At 45.9% G+C, this 19,790-nt stretch overlaps 1 protein-coding gene across 5 annotated transcripts in view; it reads right to left on the bottom strand.

Annotated features, from left to right (window-relative positions):
* LOC147610739 (uncharacterized) overlaps window positions 1-18,761 on the bottom strand; it is a 70,250-nt gene extending 51,489 nt beyond the window's left edge. The window contains exons 1-2 of one of the 5 annotated variants that reach the window (XM_086785212.1): window positions 18,667-18,761; window positions 15,694-18,593 (exon numbers count right to left, since the gene is read on the bottom strand). In XM_086785212.1, the coding sequence (XP_086641338.1) occupies window positions 15,694-18,233 (2,540 nt within the window). In that variant the 5' untranslated portion in view covers window positions 18,234-18,593; window positions 18,667-18,761. Of the gene's footprint in view, window positions 1-15,693 lie in introns of all 5 variants that reach the window. The other 4 variants (XM_086785213.1, XM_086785210.1, XM_086785211.1 and 1 more) reach the window with 4 other exon arrangements.
* Between the last annotated feature and the right edge of the window lie 1,029 nt (window positions 18,762-19,790).

The following is a 19,790-nucleotide window of genomic DNA, read 5'->3' as shown; positions in this document are numbered from 1 at the left end:
GCAAATTCAGCTTGTTAAGATTCATACGGATGACAACCCGGCAGATCTGTTGACAAAGAGTTTGCCTCCGGAGCGGTTTGCTCATTGCAGACACTTGATGGGCATTGGATGAGGCCAGTTTCAGCCTTGATATGGCCTTGTATATTATCATGTACATGCTGATTTTTCTTTTCCTTCATTTAAGGGCACTTTGCCTTTAAGTGGGAGGTTGTTGGGGTAAAGGCGTGATGCCCACCCTTATAGTGTGTACAAGCCCATAAGTTATAGTACATAGTACACTTAGTACTTTTAATGTACTAAGTGCACTATGTGTACTAGTGCAATATACATGTGTGATAGGGGAGTCACACACTCATGCTATTGATGAGTTGACTTATCCCCACAACTCTCTCTCTCTGTCTCCCTTGTTCTTCTTCTCTGTGTATGTCTCCCACACATGAACTCTTAACCCTAATTCTCCCACACAAAAGGGAATAGATTATGAAGAGACTTTTGCTCCTACTTCAAGAATGACCACAATAAGAACAGTGATTGCATTGGCTGCACATAAAGGATGGAAAGTGCATCAATTGGACATCAAAACTGCATTCTTAAATGGAGATTTACAAGAGGAAGTATATGTAAATCAGCCCATTGGTTTTGTAGTTCCTGGTGAGGAACATAAAGTATGCAGGTTACACAAAGCATTGTATGGGTTAAAGCAAGCTCCAAGAGCTTGGTATGATAAAATACATGCTCATCTAACCAGCCAAGGTTATGTGAATAGTCCAGCTGAAAGCACATTGTATGTGAAGAAAACCGGTGCCGATATTCTCATAGTCATCTTGTATGTAGATGACATGCTCATTACAAGTACTAGCAAAGCACAAATTTCAGATTTCAAAGCTGATTTGAAAGCTGAATTTGATGTCAGATTCGGGGCCTTTACACTACTATCTTGGCATACAGTTTATGCATATAGATGATGGCATTGTTATGCACCAGCAAACTAAGTACATAAAAAGTTTGCTAAAAAGGTTTCACATGGATGAATGTAAGCCCATTTCTACTCCAGTAGCACCAAGTGTACGGCTTACTATGCATTATATTGGAGAGCCTTTTGAGGCCGGCATTTACAGCAAGGCAGTGGGATGTCTCATTTACTTGTGTAACACGAGGTCTCTTTTGGGGTGTCTTTGTTGAGCAAATTCATGCACAACCCAGGCACAAAGCATTGGCAAGCAGTCAAACGGATATTTCGTTATCTTCAGGGTACCCTGGATCTTGGTTTGTTCTATCCCAAGTGGGGCAGCTTGCAGCTTTATGCATACAGTGATTCAGATTGGGATGGTGTTTATGATACCAGGCAATCCACCAGTGGGAATTGCTTTTTTCTTGGCAGTTCATGCATATCTTGGTCACTGTTGCCACATCTACTTGTGAGGCTGAGTACAGGGCAGTCTTCATAGCTACAGTAGATTGTGTATGGTTGAGGAGATTATTGGCTGATCTTCGTGAGTGTCAACAGACACCCACCACCATTCTCACTAATAGCCAGAGTGCTATGGCCGTGGCACGAAATCAAGTATTTCATGCATGTACCAAGCACATTGAGATTCATTATCACTATGTCAGAGAGAGGTTACATGCAAAGGAGATCAGTTTATCTTACTGCCCTACACAAGATAATGTTGCAGATCTATACACAAAGGCTTTACCTCGAGAAAAGTTTGAAGCTTTCCGCAAAGCTTTGGGCTTACTCTCATACAGAGAGTGATCTGCTACCTTGTACAGGTTCACACTTCCACTGCTGCAGGGGGGATTTGTAGGCATATGCTCACTTATGGTAGTGCTATGTGTGAACAGGGCTTAACCAAGGGCACTTTTTCCCATGTGGTTTTTCCCCTTGGATATCAAGTGTGAAAGGACACTCTACATATAATATTTTGTACTTCTATATTATATGGATGTGACACACATGCAAGGGTTGACTTGCATTTTGTGGCTACCACACTTTCGGCTCTCTCTCTCCATCCACTTCCCCACCCCCCCTTATATTGTTTGTATATGGGCTCCACCGATCCATGATGATTCACAGTTGTATCCAGACACATGCACACTTTTTCTTTTCTTCATAGTTGTATTATTTTTTTGTCTCATAGGCCGACTTTGGCCTCTCGTAGACGTTAATATCTCTCTCTCTCTCTCTCTCTCTCTCTCTCTCTCTCTCTCTCTCATTTCTGTGTGAGCTTCTCCATCCTGCACCTAACCGTAATGTGCACGTTTGTGTGTGTGTGAGTGTGTGAGTCCAACACCAACATCCGCATTGGACCACATACATCACTGTGTATGAGCTGTAATTTACTTTCAGCTCTAACAGCTCCATCCTTGGGGAATTGTTTTCGATGCATCTTTCCCAAAATACACCCCTCACATACATGTCTTGTTAGAGACTCAAGAGGCGGCATATTATCAACCATATGATGCTTCTGCAAAAGCATCAAACTCCGAAAATTTACATGCCCAAAATGAGCATGCCATAGCTCTGCATCATGCATAGCAAGAGTATGGGCAGCCACTGTATTTGCATCATAAGTACACTTGTCATAGCTGTCTAGCTTATACAAGCCTTTGTATCGTGTTCGAGAAGTGACTATTTCTTAACCCTTTGATGGGTCTTTTACCAAACACTTCCCATCTTCAAATTCAACCTTTAAACCTTGGTCGTTTATGGCTGAGACGGAGAGCAGATTTTTCTTTATCCCTGAAAGGGCTATCAAGGACATGGCATGTGCATCCCTAGAGTCCCATCTCTTCTGCTCTTGTGTGGAAGTAGGTTCTACCTCAGGAGCTCTTTGAGCACCTCCCCTTTGAGGCGTTGCTGGTTGTATGGTAAGTGGACGTGTGTCGTCACCACACAAGATGCCCCAAAGTCCTTTGGCTACTAGCAAATTACAGATCATGAAACTCCAGAGGGAGTAGTTTGATCCATCCAATTTGTCCTCCTGGGTGAGCACACCAAATACATCTGTAGCATTTTGACCCATGTCGACAAAATACACCTGCAAGCAAACCAAGCACCAATGTGCACTGCCAGGCAACCAAATGTCCTGTGCAAATTTTTGCCTGCAACTTGAAGCAAGTATAAACTTGCACCAAATTGTCCAATTACACACAATGTGTATACATATGTGACAAATCACCGCTGTAATCCCCAATTACATGCTCCAATCTGAAAAGCCTCAATTTTTATTTATGCACTGCAATTGCTTCAGTGGGTAGTCAATTGCCCAATTTTCGCGAAAGCCCCAAATTTCTGCAACTAGAAGAGGCTTAATTTGCTGATTTTGAACTTAATTTGGAAAACCCCCAAATTCCAACCAAAGCAGCATGTTCTATTTTCGGCAATTCTGCAGCAAATACTCTCCATGCAATTCTGCCTCCTACAATTTTCCATGCAAAGGGGGGTTTTTGCTAAACCCCCAAAATTTCCTAGACCTGCACAAGAATGTCTGTTTTTTTTTGTACTGTTTGAAATTAAAGTACCTACGACAAGCCAAGTGTCGGGTGTCAGACGGCACGAGGAGAACTGCACAACGTCAACAAGTACACCGAACGGAGCAGAACGCTGGACGACGCCGGCATTGACGAGGCTCTATGCTGGAGCCGGACAGAATAGGGAGCAGGGCGTATTGCAAATGGCGGGAATTGCACGCTGAACATGGAAGCGGTCAGAGGCCGTGCAAGCAACGGGTGTGGGACCGGTCGGAAGCCAACGGGCGGCGGAGGCCCGTGTGGGCACAGGTGGGGCAGCATAGCCATTGGGCGAGGCGGCGGTGGAACAATGCGCAGTAACGACGTCAAGACTGGAGGTGGAACGCGGCGGCGGTGAGGCATTGCGCAGTAAATGCCGGCTGGGAGGTAAGATCTGGCGGCTAACGCCTGCAACCTGGACGGCGGCGTTTCTCGCCCCAGTAAGTGCGCCTGTTGAGCCGTGCAGAAGTGGCCGAGGGGCCGACGGACGGAGCCTAGTCGTCGAAACCGCAGTGTCCGACGGAATCTAGTCGACGGAAGTTCGCGGAGGCAAGCGAGACTAGCTCTAATACCAATTGTTGGTGGCTACCACACACTTGGTATTTTGGGCTCTCTCAGGTATAGCCGAGACACCCGACTCCACTCCCGAGAAAGATGGAAAGCTTCTATGCATGAAGCTCGGCTACAAGGAAGAGCACCCTCTCCCCTTCACCAAAGCATGGAGAGCCGGGAAAGACTCAACACGCAAGCGAGCCCTCATCCTACAGTTTGCAGGAGAGACGGAGAGGGTCACCTTCATGAGGAAGAGGGTCATACTACGGGGTTTAGAGGGAGCTCCTATTTTCTTGGATGATGATCTCACGAGGATGCAACTTGAGCATAGGAGAACTTGCATGCCACGAGTCTTACACGCGAGGAGAGAAGGCAAGAAGGCCTTCTATCGAGATGGTCGGGTCATCATTGATGGCCGGCCCATGGATTAGCGGTTTGGGGCCTATGGGACACAGACCAGGCCACTGACAGAGATACACATAGCAGTATGGAACTGTAATGGTTCACTATGGGTGCAGCCTGGACGATTGGAGCATGTTATGGTGGGGAGAGACATCATACTTCTGACAGAGACACATCAGAGCCCAGAGAGAGGGCTACCTCGAGTAGAGGGATTCCAGTGGGAGTCAGCATACAGGAGGACCACACGCCAGGGTACCTCGAGAGGGTCGGGGGGAGTAGCAGTCCTATTCAGACGGGAGCTACAGGGGAGACTGAGAGTGGTAGCACAGGATCCAGAGGCCAGATACATGTGGATCAGCTTACAGCTCTCACAGGACAGGGTTATATACATAGCTCTATGTTACTTTTCTCCATCAGGATCCTCCTACGTCATTACAGAGGACATGCCACAGGAGGAGGAGATAGGAGCCTCGCCATACACTTGTCTGTCAGAGGAGATTATGCATTATTCTACACTAGGGGAAGTATTTCTTACGGGCGACTTCAATGCCCACACACAGAGCAGACAGTGTGAGGTGTATGACTATGATGACATGGAGATCCTCCACCCTGTGGATCCAGAGGAGATAGGGGCTAGTCGGGCATCAGAGGACACTGGACCAGACAGAGGGCATTATGGGGACCACTTACTAGAGTTAGGAGCCAGGCATCGTCTCGTTATTTATAACGGGATGCTACAGTGGCCGGGATCAGGAGGGCTGACATGCTTCCCACATGGGGGTCATACACGGACCGGAGGCACGGTGGTAGACTACATTATGGGGTCTTTGGAGGCATCACAGCTTGTCACCTCATTCTCCATTCCACCTCGTCCTATTGGGGCAGATCATACATACTTGGCATTTTCACTAGCCGGATCACCAGTATCACCAGCCCCCCACATACCGACGCCACACACTACCATCTACTTCACACATGACATGGCAGACATATACACTGGCAGAGTAGAGGATGGGCTCCTACTCATGGATCCCCTGGCATCTATGGATACCATTACAGCCCAGCTCGCATCACTCCTACACACGGCTGCATTACAGAGCTTCCCACATCGTGTACATTCAGGAGAGCCTGCGAGACCTAGGACTATGCCCCAGAACAGATGGTATGATGACGAGTGCAGAGCCCTATACTCATGACTCCGCATACAGAGAGCCTTGGGAGCCATCACAGAGCAGGAGTCGAGGAGAGAGATGAGGAGACTTACTCACCGCAAAAGGCGGGCCTTTGCAGAGATGCAGGAGCTAGAGATCTTTCATTTCTTCATGAGTAGAGATAGCCCTGTCTCATGGCGGCACTTCAGAGAGCCCCGGACCCCGACACCTATTGCAGACCCACAGACATGGCACACATATGCAGAGGGTCTATACCATGCCCCATAGCAGCCACCTATACCTCAGCCACAGGAGCCTCGACCTACCACAGCTAGCTTCTTTACCCACTCGATGGTACAGGAAGCTATCCGCCGCCTACAGCATGGACGGGCCGCCGACCATATGGGCCTGCAGGGTGAGCATCTCATATATGCAGTAGATTCTTTAGCTCCTTTTCTTGCACACCTGTTTAACAGGGCACTAGCAGAGGGTTTGCCTGCGGAGTGGACGATGCACACCATTGTGCCGATTCACAAAACAGGGGATATGCTCGATCCGAGCAACTACAGGACGGTTATGGTTGGCCACGTGCTAGCCAAACTCTATGGTGCAGTGCTGGAGCAGGAGCTTAGCTTATATGCTGAGCGAGCAGGTTTACGCTCATCAGGGCAGGCAGGCTTCAGGAGAGCTTTCTCTACCACTGACCATGTATTCACTTTGAGATGTATGATTGATCAGGCCAGAGTGAGGAAGAGAAAGCTCTATTGCTGCTTTGTGGATTTCCGCAAGGCATTTGACACAGTACCACGAGAGAGGCTCTTTCAGCGCCTGCAGTCTCTTGGCATACCAGCAGATATGACATGGGGCATCTATGCATTATATGAGCAGGTTTTTGGGCGAGTCAGATGTCCAGGAGGTATGTCCGAGACTATTGCTAGCACCATTGGTGTGAAGCAAGGATGCCCACTTTCCCCCACGCTATTTGGGTTATACATTGATGAGGTGGCTGACTTCATTACACGGGGAGGCGGAGATGGAGTTGATTTAGCAGGTACCTCAGTACATATTATGCTCTATGCTGATGATATTGTATTAGTGTCTGAGTCCCCAGGTGGTCTACAGCAGCATCTACATGCACTCCATGATTTCTGCACACAGAGGGGTCTTACTGTGAACCTTGGGAAAACCAAGGTTATGGTCTTTCATACATCGAGACAGGGCAGGAGTCAGCTGACATTCACTCTCGCAGGATGCCAGGTGGAGGTGGTGACATCATACGTGTACCTAGGGGTTACCTTCTCTGCAGCAGCCACACGCTTTACCATGGGTTCAGCAGCCAGAGCTAGATTGACACGGGGATATGCAGCATTGGCTATGCTAGAGAGACAGTGCCACCAGGCGCATTTTCAGGAGCCCCGGACGAAGGGGTGGCTATTTGACACATTAGTCACACCGGCATTGATGTATGGAGCAGCAGTATGGGCGCCAGGCCTTGCTACTCATTGGTGGACACAGATAGAGAGACCACAGGCCCTCATGATGGCACGCATGATACGCAGCAAACCGTCAGTACCTCATGACATTATCCGAGCAGAGTTTGCTGCGCCTCCTATGACGGTAGAGGCCATATTTCAGACTATATGCCTGCTAGACAGATTCAGAGAGATGCCACAGGACAGATTATCATACAGAGCTTTTCAGGCATCTAGACAGTTGGCTGAGGCAGGAGACAGAGGATCATGGTATGCACAGGTCACACATTGGTTCTCACAGCATGGCCTAGACATGGATCATCTACCACCATTCCAGTATGACAGGGATGCACCACATATCCGTCTCTCTCATAGTGAGAGGAACAGAGAGTTGAGACAGGATCTATGGCAGCTCTATACACGAGAGACATGGATATCGCCTACACAGCCTCTTCCACTGAAGATGCTATACTACAAAGATCACTTCATGAGTATCACTAATGATGGATTTATAGAGAGGCCTAGATACATGGAGGGCTTTTTACCACACGGCTCCCGAGTGGCTATTGGTCAGCTCAGAGTTTCATCACACCGATTGGAGATTGAGACTGGCAGAGCAGCACGGATCCCCCAAGAGGAGAGGGTATGCAGATTGTGCAGAGAGGAGGTGGAGAGTGAGGAGCATTATGTATGCAGATGCAGAGCATATACAGCCATCAGAGAGAGATATCCCATTTTATTCAGAGAGCCACATTCCCTACGCCAGATCTTTGAGACAGCAGACCAACGCATACTGGGGAGATACATTCTAGACATACAGCGCCACAGAGAGACATTATTACAGGCTCAGACAACTCCAGAGGGGGGGCGACAGACACAGATTACTACATTTTTTCAGAGATCCATACCCCTCCCAGCCCCTACACGGCAGGGAATTACTCTCCAGAGAGCAGAGACACTTAGAGCCCGCAGGAGACAGAGGACACCTGGCTTTCGGACACCACGCCTATACCAGAGAGAGATGACAGAGATCAGAGCTCAGTTTCACAGAGAGGGTGCGGAGCGACTGGCTCGCTTCAGAGCACACCCAGGCATGTTCTTCAGGGAGCTGTGGACACCCCCTTCACTGATGTATACCATTTTATACCCCCAGTATGGTACAGGATGGAGCTAGCTAGGTTGCATATCATGATTGTATACTCCATGCATATAGCTTTGCATTCTCCTAGTAATAGAGCTCCATCCCCTGCACACCCAGATTCAGCTTTTTTATTCAGTACTTTTTCATTTTGTTGGGATGACAGAGGATACCCCATACAGGTACTCCGATTTGTCTCATAGGCCGAGTTCGGTCTTTTGGAAGACGTTAATAAAATCTCTCTCTCTCTCTCTCTCTCTCTCTCTCTCTCTCTCTCTCTCTCTCTCTCTCTCTCTCTCTCTCTCTTATGTGTGAGCTTCTTCTTCCTGCACCTAACCCTAATATGCAGGAATGTGTGTGAGTGTTTGAGTGTATGCCCTTGGTATCAAAGCTGGGCTGCCAATGTCCGTCTTCTTTCCTTCGCGTGTGGATTTCCGTCGCTGCAATCCGTCGAACAGACGGTCCGTCCAACAGCATCACAGTCCGTCCGGCACAGCGACAAGCGCAGTCCGGCACAGCAATCAGCTCCGTCGACAGCCGATGCCGCCCACGTTGGCCCGCATCCTCCTAGTCCCGCCTACAGCATCAGCGGCCTTACTGGAGACAGAACCGCCACCGCCCATCCCCACCTCCCAACCAGGCGGCGCTACTACGCTGGTCGCCGCCGCCGCCCTATTCCGCCTCCCTTATTGGCAGAGTTAGTGCTGCCAACTCCACCGCCGCCTCGCCCTTTGGCTACTCCGGCCTTACAAAGTTTTTGATCCACGATCAAACAAAGTTTTCGTTTGTGGAAACGATGTCTTTGATGAGCGAGACTTACTTTGCCTTCCGCTGCCCATACCAACTGAACAAGAATCTCAGACTGTGCCAAACGAACCCCATCAGTTACCTACAACTTCACCTCTTGAGGAGGCTTCCTCCTCCCGACAACCACCCAGGGACCCTTTACCTCGCTGGTATCAACAAACCATGCATGATTCTTGCATGCTTCCCCTTGATATCCCTTTGGACGATCCTCGTCGATCCACCAGACTCACTCCTCGTGCCTCGTTTGCCTCTGTTTTTTCCGCAGACTATGTGGCACATGATGAGCCAACATCATGGGAAAGATGCTATTAAAATTCCATCCTAGAAACAGGCCATGGAACTAGAACTTGAAAGCATTGATCGTAATGGCACGTGGTCCCTTGTGGGTCGCCCTCGTCATAAGAAGGTCATTGGAACCAAATGGATCCTCCGCACCAAATTTAAAGCCGATGGTACCTTGGACAAATACAAAGCCCGGCTTGTTGTGCAAGGCTTTCGCCAAAAAGAAGGCATTGATTTCGACGAGACTTTTAATCCCACTACTCGAATGACCACAATCCGTCTTTTACTCAATCTAGCTGCCCAACATAAATGGCCAGTCTATGAAATGGATGTTAAGAGTGCCTTTTTAAATGGCATTCTTAAAGAGGAGGTCTACGTTGACCAACCTCCCGGTTTCCCTCTCCCTGGTCTTGAGGAGTCAGGACAAAGTCTTTCGCCTACATAAAGCTCTTTGTGGGCTTAAGCAGGCACCCCGGGCGTGGTATCATTGCATCGACAAATTTTTTCACAGCCAAGGTTTTCACCCATCTCACTATGACCCCAATATCTATATTTACACTGATCAGGTGATGGTTTGCTACCTAGTACTGTATGTCGATGGCCTAATTATTTCAGGTTCACATCAAGCCAAAATGGTTGATATCATGGCACAGCTCAGACAAACTTTTGAGATGACTGATCTCGGTCTTCTCATATTTCCTTGGCATGGAGGTGATCCGACATCTTGATGGTATTTTCGTGTCTCCACAGTAGTACTATCTCCAACTCATTACTTCCTACTTTCCTGATGGTGCTATCCCCGGACCCCGTGGCTACTCCATTGGATGCCACCATTTTTTCCCGTCCTGCATTCCCTATGCACAGCGTTCTGTTTTTTGTGTTTGGGACGCATGTATGAATGTGAACCCAAAAATGGGCATTCATGCATGTGAAAACCTCTTGCATTGTGGCATTCTTCCAGTACCTCTCAATTCCAGATGCCTTTACTCTGGTCTCAAATCACAAGAATCCTCATCTTCAACAACCAAATCTGTTTTTTCCCCTCATCTTCTCTCATGATCCCTTTTTGGTCTCAGAGGGGGTGTGTGAAAATATACCCAAAAAGGGTATTTAACCCAGCCCAAAAGGGGCCACGTTTTTTTACCTTCTAGCCAACTGCTCATGCTAGTCGACCAGCACTTTGACCTCATATAAATATGAGGCGCCTCTTAATCCTCTTCATCAACCAACATCGACTGGGCACCAACTCTCACCACAACGTTTCACCCCCTTCTACTGGATTGATCGTGGACAGCACCATAGCTTGCTTCACTACCTTCCGCTGGCGTTGGAACAGGTCGCCTACAAACTAGCGAAACCCATCACTACTGATACTGCTTTGAACGTGCTCTTCTGCTATTCTTCTTCAGCATTTTTCACATACTAATGCTACTGGTCCATGGTGCATACAACTGCGTTTTTTCACCACAGCACAGTTCTACGTTTTGCATCAACAGTGATTAGCTCATAAGCGCCTACATCAGCTCTTACATCTCAGCTGTACTTCAGAGATACATTAGTGCTTACTTCTAGGCGCTCACATCAGCTCTTACATCTCAGCTATACTTCAGAGATACATTAGTGCTTACTTCTAGGCGCTCACATCAGGCTTACTTCAGGATTGACGTCTGCGTTTTTGGGACAGCAGCTTTCTCTGGTCATTTGGAGTCTCACATAGAGCTTCTGTACTGGACTTCATCTTTTATATACATATCACCATTGCATGCTATGTGTTTTACTTGGATCTTTCATATATTTGGTCCTTTGGTCTCTTCTGCCCTCACAAAAATTAGGGTTTTCAGCAAAAAGACCAAAAATTACAGCAATAAAGAGAGCTGTTTTGCTGAATTTCAATCATTGGGAGTGTGTAGGAGAGTGATTAGCACCCGGAAACACTCTTGGAAGCTTGAGAAATACCTTAGCAAGCTTGGATATGGAGTTGGGAAGGAGAAAGTGCAGAAAATACAGCCCAAATGCCCTCATGAAGGAGGCGCCAATCTCTAGAGCGAGGAGGAGGAGTGAGGTGGTGAGTTGTCCAGTATAGGTGGTCGGCAGGTGCTTTGTGGAGCAACCTAGAGTGGACACATGGCTAGTTACTCCCTTTGTACAAAGGGGATAAGGTCTGGGCAGTGGACATTGGGTTTTGTCCACCTCAGGACATTAGTGTGTGTAAACACCGGGCTGGTCATAATTTATAAGTGAGTTTTGGTCGCCCAAAACTTAATGAAGTGTGTACACACTCACTTATAAATTAAGGCTAGGTTTATGACCAATACTTACCACCTGTCACATGCCACATAACCATGTCAGCAGACAGTTTCACATGCACGGTTCACAAGCGGGCGTCCCCTTACCCGGAACTACACATTGATCAAGCAAGCATGAAAACAGCATGCAATTTCAATTGCAAGCAAGCACATAAAGATGCTATGCAATTCAGCATTGGTATGGACAATCCCTGTTCATGAGACTATACCAAAATAGACGTGCTCCAAGCAAGTACACAAAGTACCAGACCCAATGGAACACCAATCCACCAGGCATTTCCGGACATGTACACAGAGGCACAAGTCCCAACGGAAAGCCAAGTCCACAATATCACATGAGTGGCATCAATCCCCGGCATATACAACTGCCATGGACACCAGTCCAATGTACATACATGATGAGAAAGCTTGGGTGGCCAAATGATGACAGATGCAACATATCACCATTTGTACGAGATATAATTTATTTTAACCATGTATTCACTATTTAGGAGATTCAAAATCTAATCACAAAATTCTATAATACTCACTCCGGAGTATACTTGTGGAATTGATCCGATAAATCTTGGGCTAAGTGTAACCCCAACCACTTGAATGGCAAATTTTATGAAGTTATAAGACAAAAACGAGGAAATTCACAATTAATATTTTCCAAGATGACATAACATGTCAAATACACTCCCAATTTATCGAGCAAATGGAACATATGCTATTTCACATGAAATGAAGTAACTACATACTCAAACGTAAACATGATGAATAACAAACAATAAATGTCCTTAATACTTTGGTTTTACGTACTCGAAATGTATGGATTCTCAGCCCAGGATTCCTATGAACCCCATTGACTCCTAGCCTCGGATTACTACAAGCCCTAGAGCTTAAGATTACTACAAATCTTTGAAGCTATTGATATTTGTTAACAAGGTAGAAAAAAAAAACTTTTCATTTTCCTTTTCCCATAAATTGGATCAAAACTCGACAAAAGATATCCTCGCACTTAATGTTCAAATCCAAACATAATTCATATACCTTGTGAAACATAAATTGTTGGCATGTTAGAATGCACTCACAAGGACATGCATCTCTACGGACCACACACCAGAGCTTGCATCTCACAAACTAAGCAAACAACACTCCAATTATTAAATAACCCCTCCCAAAGACACTTTCTTGACAAAATAGTGATAAGAACAATGGGCCTAGTTTGGTCGCGATCACACTACCATGAGTTTTTAAAGCCAATGCAAGGCAGGCTTTTAGCTAGAGTAAATTTGTCTTAACCAACTAGTCAAGAAAGGTTTCTTTTCGGAAACACAGGCATCTGGGACGTAAAACCATCTCCGGACAATTATGGTCGAAATAGTTATAAATTAGACTCAAAACAGACACATTTCTCGGCCCAATAAACCAGAGACCAAAAGGCTAGATTGATTAGTATCCATCATTTGGATAATGGAAACTAACATCCGCATGCACAAATTTGTAAAAAGTTACGAAAACTTTATATATATATATATATATACACACACACACACACACACACACACACACACACACACACACACACACCAACTTGGTAGCTCCAACTTTGCTTTCGGAGTAGACTTGCCCACCGCCAAGCCACAGTAACTCCGCAATGCACTACTCCGCCCACGTATCCACGCTGGAAGGCAAACAAAGGTCCCAAAAGACAGCACAAAAGTGGCTTCTAGTTGTGACCTTTTCCTCCTATTGTTGTGGCCCACGAGAGTCAACCGGCAACTTCTCTTGCCCTCATCAAATTCGGCCAGGACATGGAACCTATTATACACTGCTAACAAAAGCGTTGTTCAAAAATGCCCACCTCCACCTTGGAGGCCTTGAAATGGTTCTCGCAGACCTTGTTCCTGCGGAAATAGTTGTTAGCACAAGACAGGTCTATTGTGCAACCTTCTGACATGTGGGCACAAAGGAATACATGGAGGTGTCCTCATGCTTCTTGCTACAGTCAAAGCGGCTGGTCTCTCTAATGTTCATGTACGGCAGGGTAGCATCAGGTGATGGGCAGAGCCTTCCTTCTCAGAATTAGCCTTGCCCAAGTGTGTGCCCTTCGGAATCCTTAACCTAATGGTAAACTTCTCTGTGCAAGGGCTTGCCACTGCATCATGCTGCTTCGTCTCTTTGGCAAACTCTCTTCTGTCTCTTCACCCCTTACAAGGGCCCTTTTTTGAGGAAAGGGTTCCACCACCTGCAAGCTCGCTACCTCTTTGAAGATTGTGTACCTCACATCTTGTCGCGTGCAGCATGGGCATCCACACACCCACCCATCAACTCTTTTTCCTCATGACAAGCAGCTTAGTCCATCTTAGGTCCCACTAGCTCCTATCGGCCATGCTCTGAGGCTCGGACTCCGCTAGTGGTCGGGCCGTACGTGTATTGCACACTGCGTGACAATCCTTGGCTCCACCCCTTGGATAAACTTCATCCCTTGGAGTGCTCCATAAAAGCCTCTCAGGCAGCCCCAAATGACTAGCTGTATTTTCAATATATTCATATGGTACAAAAAGGTACATAATCTTGGCAGCCCTAGGCATGCCCAAAAGGTTGTCTTGACTACTATAGTCCTAGTCTATGATCAAATCCCAATAAGGAATGAGATGCTCTACAAGTTCTTGGTTGAGCCCTTAAAAAAAATACACAAAATATTATGCCTTCTGCCGACCAACCGCGTAGTACTTTCAATACCCTGTTAGCCAGATCCTGCACCCACAACATGCTTTCGGGATTCCCTTGTGCCCTGCTCATGCCCTAATTCATCTCTTTTTCTGCTGCCCTTCAAGGATTAGCCCTGGGATGAGCATGTCCATGTGCATGGTGACAGGAAGGTTGCTTTTGATTATGTGCCCCTTGATTCCAAGATAACCCTCATATAAAGTGCATACATATGTGCATCAAGCAAGCTTGCTTATCTTATGGCCTACCGACAATAGAAAGGACTTTATGTAACCACAGACAGACGTTTACCTTTTAGCATGCAGCTTGTCAATTTATTCATCTTCCCCCTTTTGGGGCAGGTCAAGTATTAGAGCTAGTTGTTTCTTCTGAAGGCCAAAGGCCACAGTCTTGTACAAATCTTTATGTACTATATAATATACTAAAAATATAGCTATCTCTCTCTCTCCTCTCTTTGTGCTTGTTGGTGATTTACATCAAGGTTCCTATTCAGTTGCTATCTCTCTCTCTCTCCTCTCTCTCCTCTCTTTGTGTTTGTTGGTGATTTACATCAAGGTTCCTATTCAATTGCTTAGGGCTGAAAGAAGACACAGAGCTTTCGCCCGGGTTACTTTTGATTATGTGTCCCTTGATTCCAAGATACTAAAAATATAGCTATCTCTCTCTCTCCTCTCTTTGTGTTTGTTGGTGATTTACATCAAGGTTCCTATTCAGTTGCTTAGGGCTGAAAGAAGACACAGAGCTTTCGCCCATGTTACTTTTGATTATGTGTCCCTTGATTCCAAGATAACCCTTGTATACAAGAGTTAACCTACGTGTGTGCATGAATGCATGCATATGTGCATCAACCAAGCTTATCTTATGGGCTACCAATCATAGTTGCAAAAAAACGCGTACATTTCAAAACGTTCCAATTTTTGGGACGCGTTTTTTTTATGGCAGTTTTTTTATTTAAAAATTTTTGAAAATTAAAAAAAAATATTTTTTACTATTTTTTTGGGACACGTTTTTTTAAAAACAAGAATGCTCAATGTTGAATGGTCATTGGTAAATCAATATTAAAGTTAGCATTGCCGCCACCAGACCATAGGCTTCAAATTGTTCACTCTTGAGTTTTTATGCACAAGTGTAACTTTTATACATGTAATCTATGGTTCCTAGGGTTAAAAACTATATATACATGCCATAATTATAACTAAAAAATTAGTGAATAAAAAACTTATTTTAAAAACTTCCCCAAAAGTAAAAAACGTTTTTAAAAGTATAAAACTCGTATAATACTTCCCGTTTTAAAAATGTCTGGCAACTATGCTACCAATAGAAAAGACTTTATGCAACCACAGACAGACCTTTACCTTTTAGCATGCAGCTTGTCAAAGCCACGTTTATTCAAATACTTGGAAGCTTTTTCTCTCTGTTCATCCTCTGTTTGCCGTCTGTTGAGTGCACAAACAGCCCTTAAACAAAGCTCAAGGTCTGTATCCAGCACAGACACCATTTCACCCTCACTATCCCACACGTAGTTCTTGAGTTTGAGGTCTTTCGTTATTCTCCAATCGCGATAACGTTTCAGCTGAACATTATCCTCTGAAGAAAATGACCTGCTCGATGAGTTATCTTCATCAGAATTTTGTGAAACTTCTCTGCCTTCAGAGTCTGTGATAAAACCACCTAGGCTTGCACCTTCATCACTCTCACTTTCACTATCATCCTCTTCACTGTCAGTGGTTTGTTTATTTCGAGACAGAACCCTGCTTTCAGCCTCTTTAAACAACCTTTTCCGTGTCCTGGAGGATCCATTCCTTTCCAAATGCATTCTCGGTGACCTACTGTGGCTACTTGCACTTGCTTCAGACCTGGACATTTCAGATTCTTCAATATTCCTGCATTTTTTACCGTGGCTGGAGCTCATTTTCTTCATAGGCATGCTCTCTTCATCTGGTGATAAACTCAACTCAATGTTTTGAGCATTGTTCTTTGAATTCCAAAAAGACAATGTCTTTAGCCTCTTGCTTCTTCGAACAGCAGTAGGTTCACTTCGAACACCAGAAGGTTCTCTATCTGTGTGGCATTCAGCCTCAATGTTGCCTTCTGTGACAACTTCCACAGCAGTGTTACGCCTCTTTGCACTTCGATGGCTGCTTTGCTCATTTTGTGCTTCACAACTAACATCAACTGACTGGTTTGGAGTAATAGACTTCGAAGTTCTGGTAGACAACATCTTTAACCTCTTGCTTCTTCGTGAAGTTGCTTGGCCGTTTTTTCCTTCAATGCCAGCTGGCATAAATGTGTTTCTTCTTTCTGCACTAGTGCCAGCACTAGATGGGTTGCTTTGCCCACCACTGCAATGGTGACTTTTGGCTGTGTTGGAACCAGAGTGATTATTCTGCATGGACCCATTTTCACTCTCAGAGTCACTCATGAGAACGATTCGGCGAGTGCCTGACTTGGTTTTGACCGCAGCACTAAAACTCGATAGAGGTGAATGTGATTGCTTTTCAGGAAACTGCTTAGCATATGAATCAGAGCCAGCACTTGGACTCAATACAGGTGAATCTGATTGCTTTTCTGGAAAGGCCTGTGGCAGAGGAATAGTGCATTGCCTTTTAGTGTTGAGCCCTATGTCCTCCTCATGAGACTTCATCTCAGCAGTTTCACCCTCCTCTAGCAAAAGACTGTTTGTGTTACTAACACCATCCTCAACAACCTTTGCAAGGGCAAGCCTGTCTGCCTGACAAATCTTTGGGCCATTTGTGCCGTTGGATTTCTTCACCAGCTGAGTGTCGAGGACAACTCTTGGTGATGCAAACTTTGAAGGCACTTCTCTATCATCCCACAGGTTTGCAGGAATCTCACTGCCATTCTCAACACTATCTGGCTCTTCACGCTTTTCTAAAGCGTCTGCACTGCCATCAGCATTATTGACATTGTTTAAAGCCCCTAGCAAATCTCCTTGCTTTCCAAAAGTGTTCAGTGTTAAAATAGGTGCTTCTTTGATGGATACATCCACCTGAGAGAGAAAGTCATGGGATGGAGGTTCTTCCCCACAAGCAAGACCAACTATGCCATCCAAATCAAGTTTCTTTTTCACAACAAAATTCTTCTCTAAATCAATTGCTGTGCCTCTTTCCTCTGAACGATCAGAACACTCCTCCAGGTCAACTACCTCCACTGGTTTGTGGCAGTAAAGCTTGTCTTTTTGGCCCAATTCTGCACGCAGAGATTCGACCAGACTCAAGGTTTTCAACTCAGCGTCTTTGGATTGTGTGAGCTGACTTAGAAGGCCTTCTGCATTGGATTTTAAGCAACTGTGATGCTCATCTTTCTCGCTGAGTTTAGCCTGCAGAGATTTAACTAAGCACAACGTGTTCCTCTCAGCTTCTTTGGAGAGTGTAAGTTCAGATTGTAGGTCATCTTGTTTGGATTCCAGGTCTTTCACCTTCTGAGATAATGCCTCATTCTCTCTCCTCAAAGAAGACATGGCCGTTTCCAATTCTTGTAGGATGGTCTCAGGACTCTGAGTATGTGAAGTATGTGATGGTATGGCATTTGCACTGGGAGGCAAACTATCTTCGGCTTGACCCTCCTTTTCCTTCTGACTCTGAGAATCCAAAGCTGATGTGAGGCTATGTGCTGCGGGGAATGAAACAGACGCCACCTCCCCGGCAGAGGTAACATGCAGGTTGGCTTCTGCAAACTGAGAATCTTCTGCCACTTCATTCTTGACAGGAGTGAGGGGAGCCATGTCTGCAAACAAAGGCTTCTGAGTGCTGGTAAGCTTATCAGAAGAGGGGCATCGAGTGATGTGCCAGCCATACCATACAGGGTCAACCATGCTAAAACAGGAAGGGCAAGTGCGGGTGTTAAAAGCCGTCGTGGACGGGCGTTTCTTCATCTTACTCCTGTCTACAAAAACTTGTCTACAAAGCTGTCGTGGCCATGGATGCTTGTGACGTGCACGATAAAAGCCCTACCAGTCTGTCCGCAATCCTGCCATAACTACGGTTCAATAAAACCCCTGTCAAAAGCTGCCACAGACACTGTACCTTGAGCCAATCCTCTGTCCCAGAACCCTAGACATCGCCTCTGTACTAAACTGCCATCGCCTTGGCTCCTTTGAAAAAGCTCTGTGGAATAACCTTAAAAAGCGCATGCCGACCTGCTGCTGCCTACAAACTAAGCTTTTGTTTCACCCCATCGCTACAAAGAGAGTCATCGCTCCGGTTGCTTCGATAAAACACACTCTTCTGGCTACCTTGTGTTGGACCCATCGCTACAAAGAGAGTCATCGCTCCGGTTGCTTCGATAAAACACACTCTTCTGGCTACCTTGTGTTGGACCCATGCTCAAGCTTTTATGAATACGGCCGGTGGATAAGGCTTTAGTCCCCCTCTCTCCACAAAGAAAACGAGTGACACTGTATTCCTAGCAAAAAAGAAAACGAGTGACACTGAATTCCTCCTAGCATGTCCAAAAAGGGGAAGGGAGTGACCCACAAAAACAAAAAAAAGGAGCAAAAAAGAAAACGAGTGACACTCAGCATGTCCAAAAAGGGGAAGGCAGTGACCCACAAAAACACAGAAGTACAAAACAGGAGTCATATTGTGATTGGCTACTTTATGGATGTCTGTTCTAAGGCTATCTATCCTTTGGGAGGGCAAGGCTCCCAAAAGGTGTCTATCCTTTGTGAGTGCGAGACTCCCTTGAACCCAAAAGGGAGATAGTTAGCGTCCACATAGCACTTCGGACTTCCACCTAGTGTGTAACCACATTTACGATCGGCAATCAATCAAACTATCTAAATTTCATCTCCTAAAAGTAAGCTTTAGCTTGTCTGTCTAGAGCAAAATGCTTCTTGCACTTGTATTGGTAAATACACAAACTATTAACACCTATTATGGCTCCATTTGTTAAAAGCAATTGTCTCCCTTCCTCTTTGTTTACTTTTTTTCCTACATATTGTCAGGAAAGAGGGGGCTTTGCTTGTATATTAGCGTATATACGTTGGCATAGTAAATTTCTTCTTCCATCATGTTAGGTAACGGTATGGAGAATTAAACATTAGATGTTGTCGTGTGGAAGGCCTTTTTCCCCATGTATAATCCTATATCATAGCTCTCATGATGGCTACCTTAAGCATGGCCCATCGTGAGACGACACCTGTAGGGTGTGACCCTGTGGTATGGGACATGCTAGGTCTTATTTGCGAGGGAGCTTCTCCAAGGATGTAGGGATGTGACCCTGTGGTATGGGACATGCTAGGTCTTATTGCGAGGGAGCTTCTCCAAGGATGTAACTATGGCCTCCATCTTGGGGGATGGTCTAGAGGCCTCTATGGCTAGCAAGTGAGCCTTAAGCCTCGCACCTACATGCTTGCTAGGTCTGGGGGGGGGGGGCCTCACATTGGTATTAGAGCCTGGTTCTTACGCCTCATGGGGGCATGGCTAGGAAG

Source organism: Cibotium barometz, chromosome 48, assembly GCF_041138505.1.
Source record: "Cibotium barometz isolate CiBa-2024 chromosome 48, ASM4113850v1, whole genome shotgun sequence".
Lineage (NCBI taxonomy): Eukaryota > Viridiplantae > Streptophyta > Polypodiopsida > Cyatheales > Cibotiaceae > Cibotium > Cibotium barometz.
Note: the sequence above shows the minus strand (reverse complement) of the source record. Positions and strands in the feature narration are given on the sequence as shown.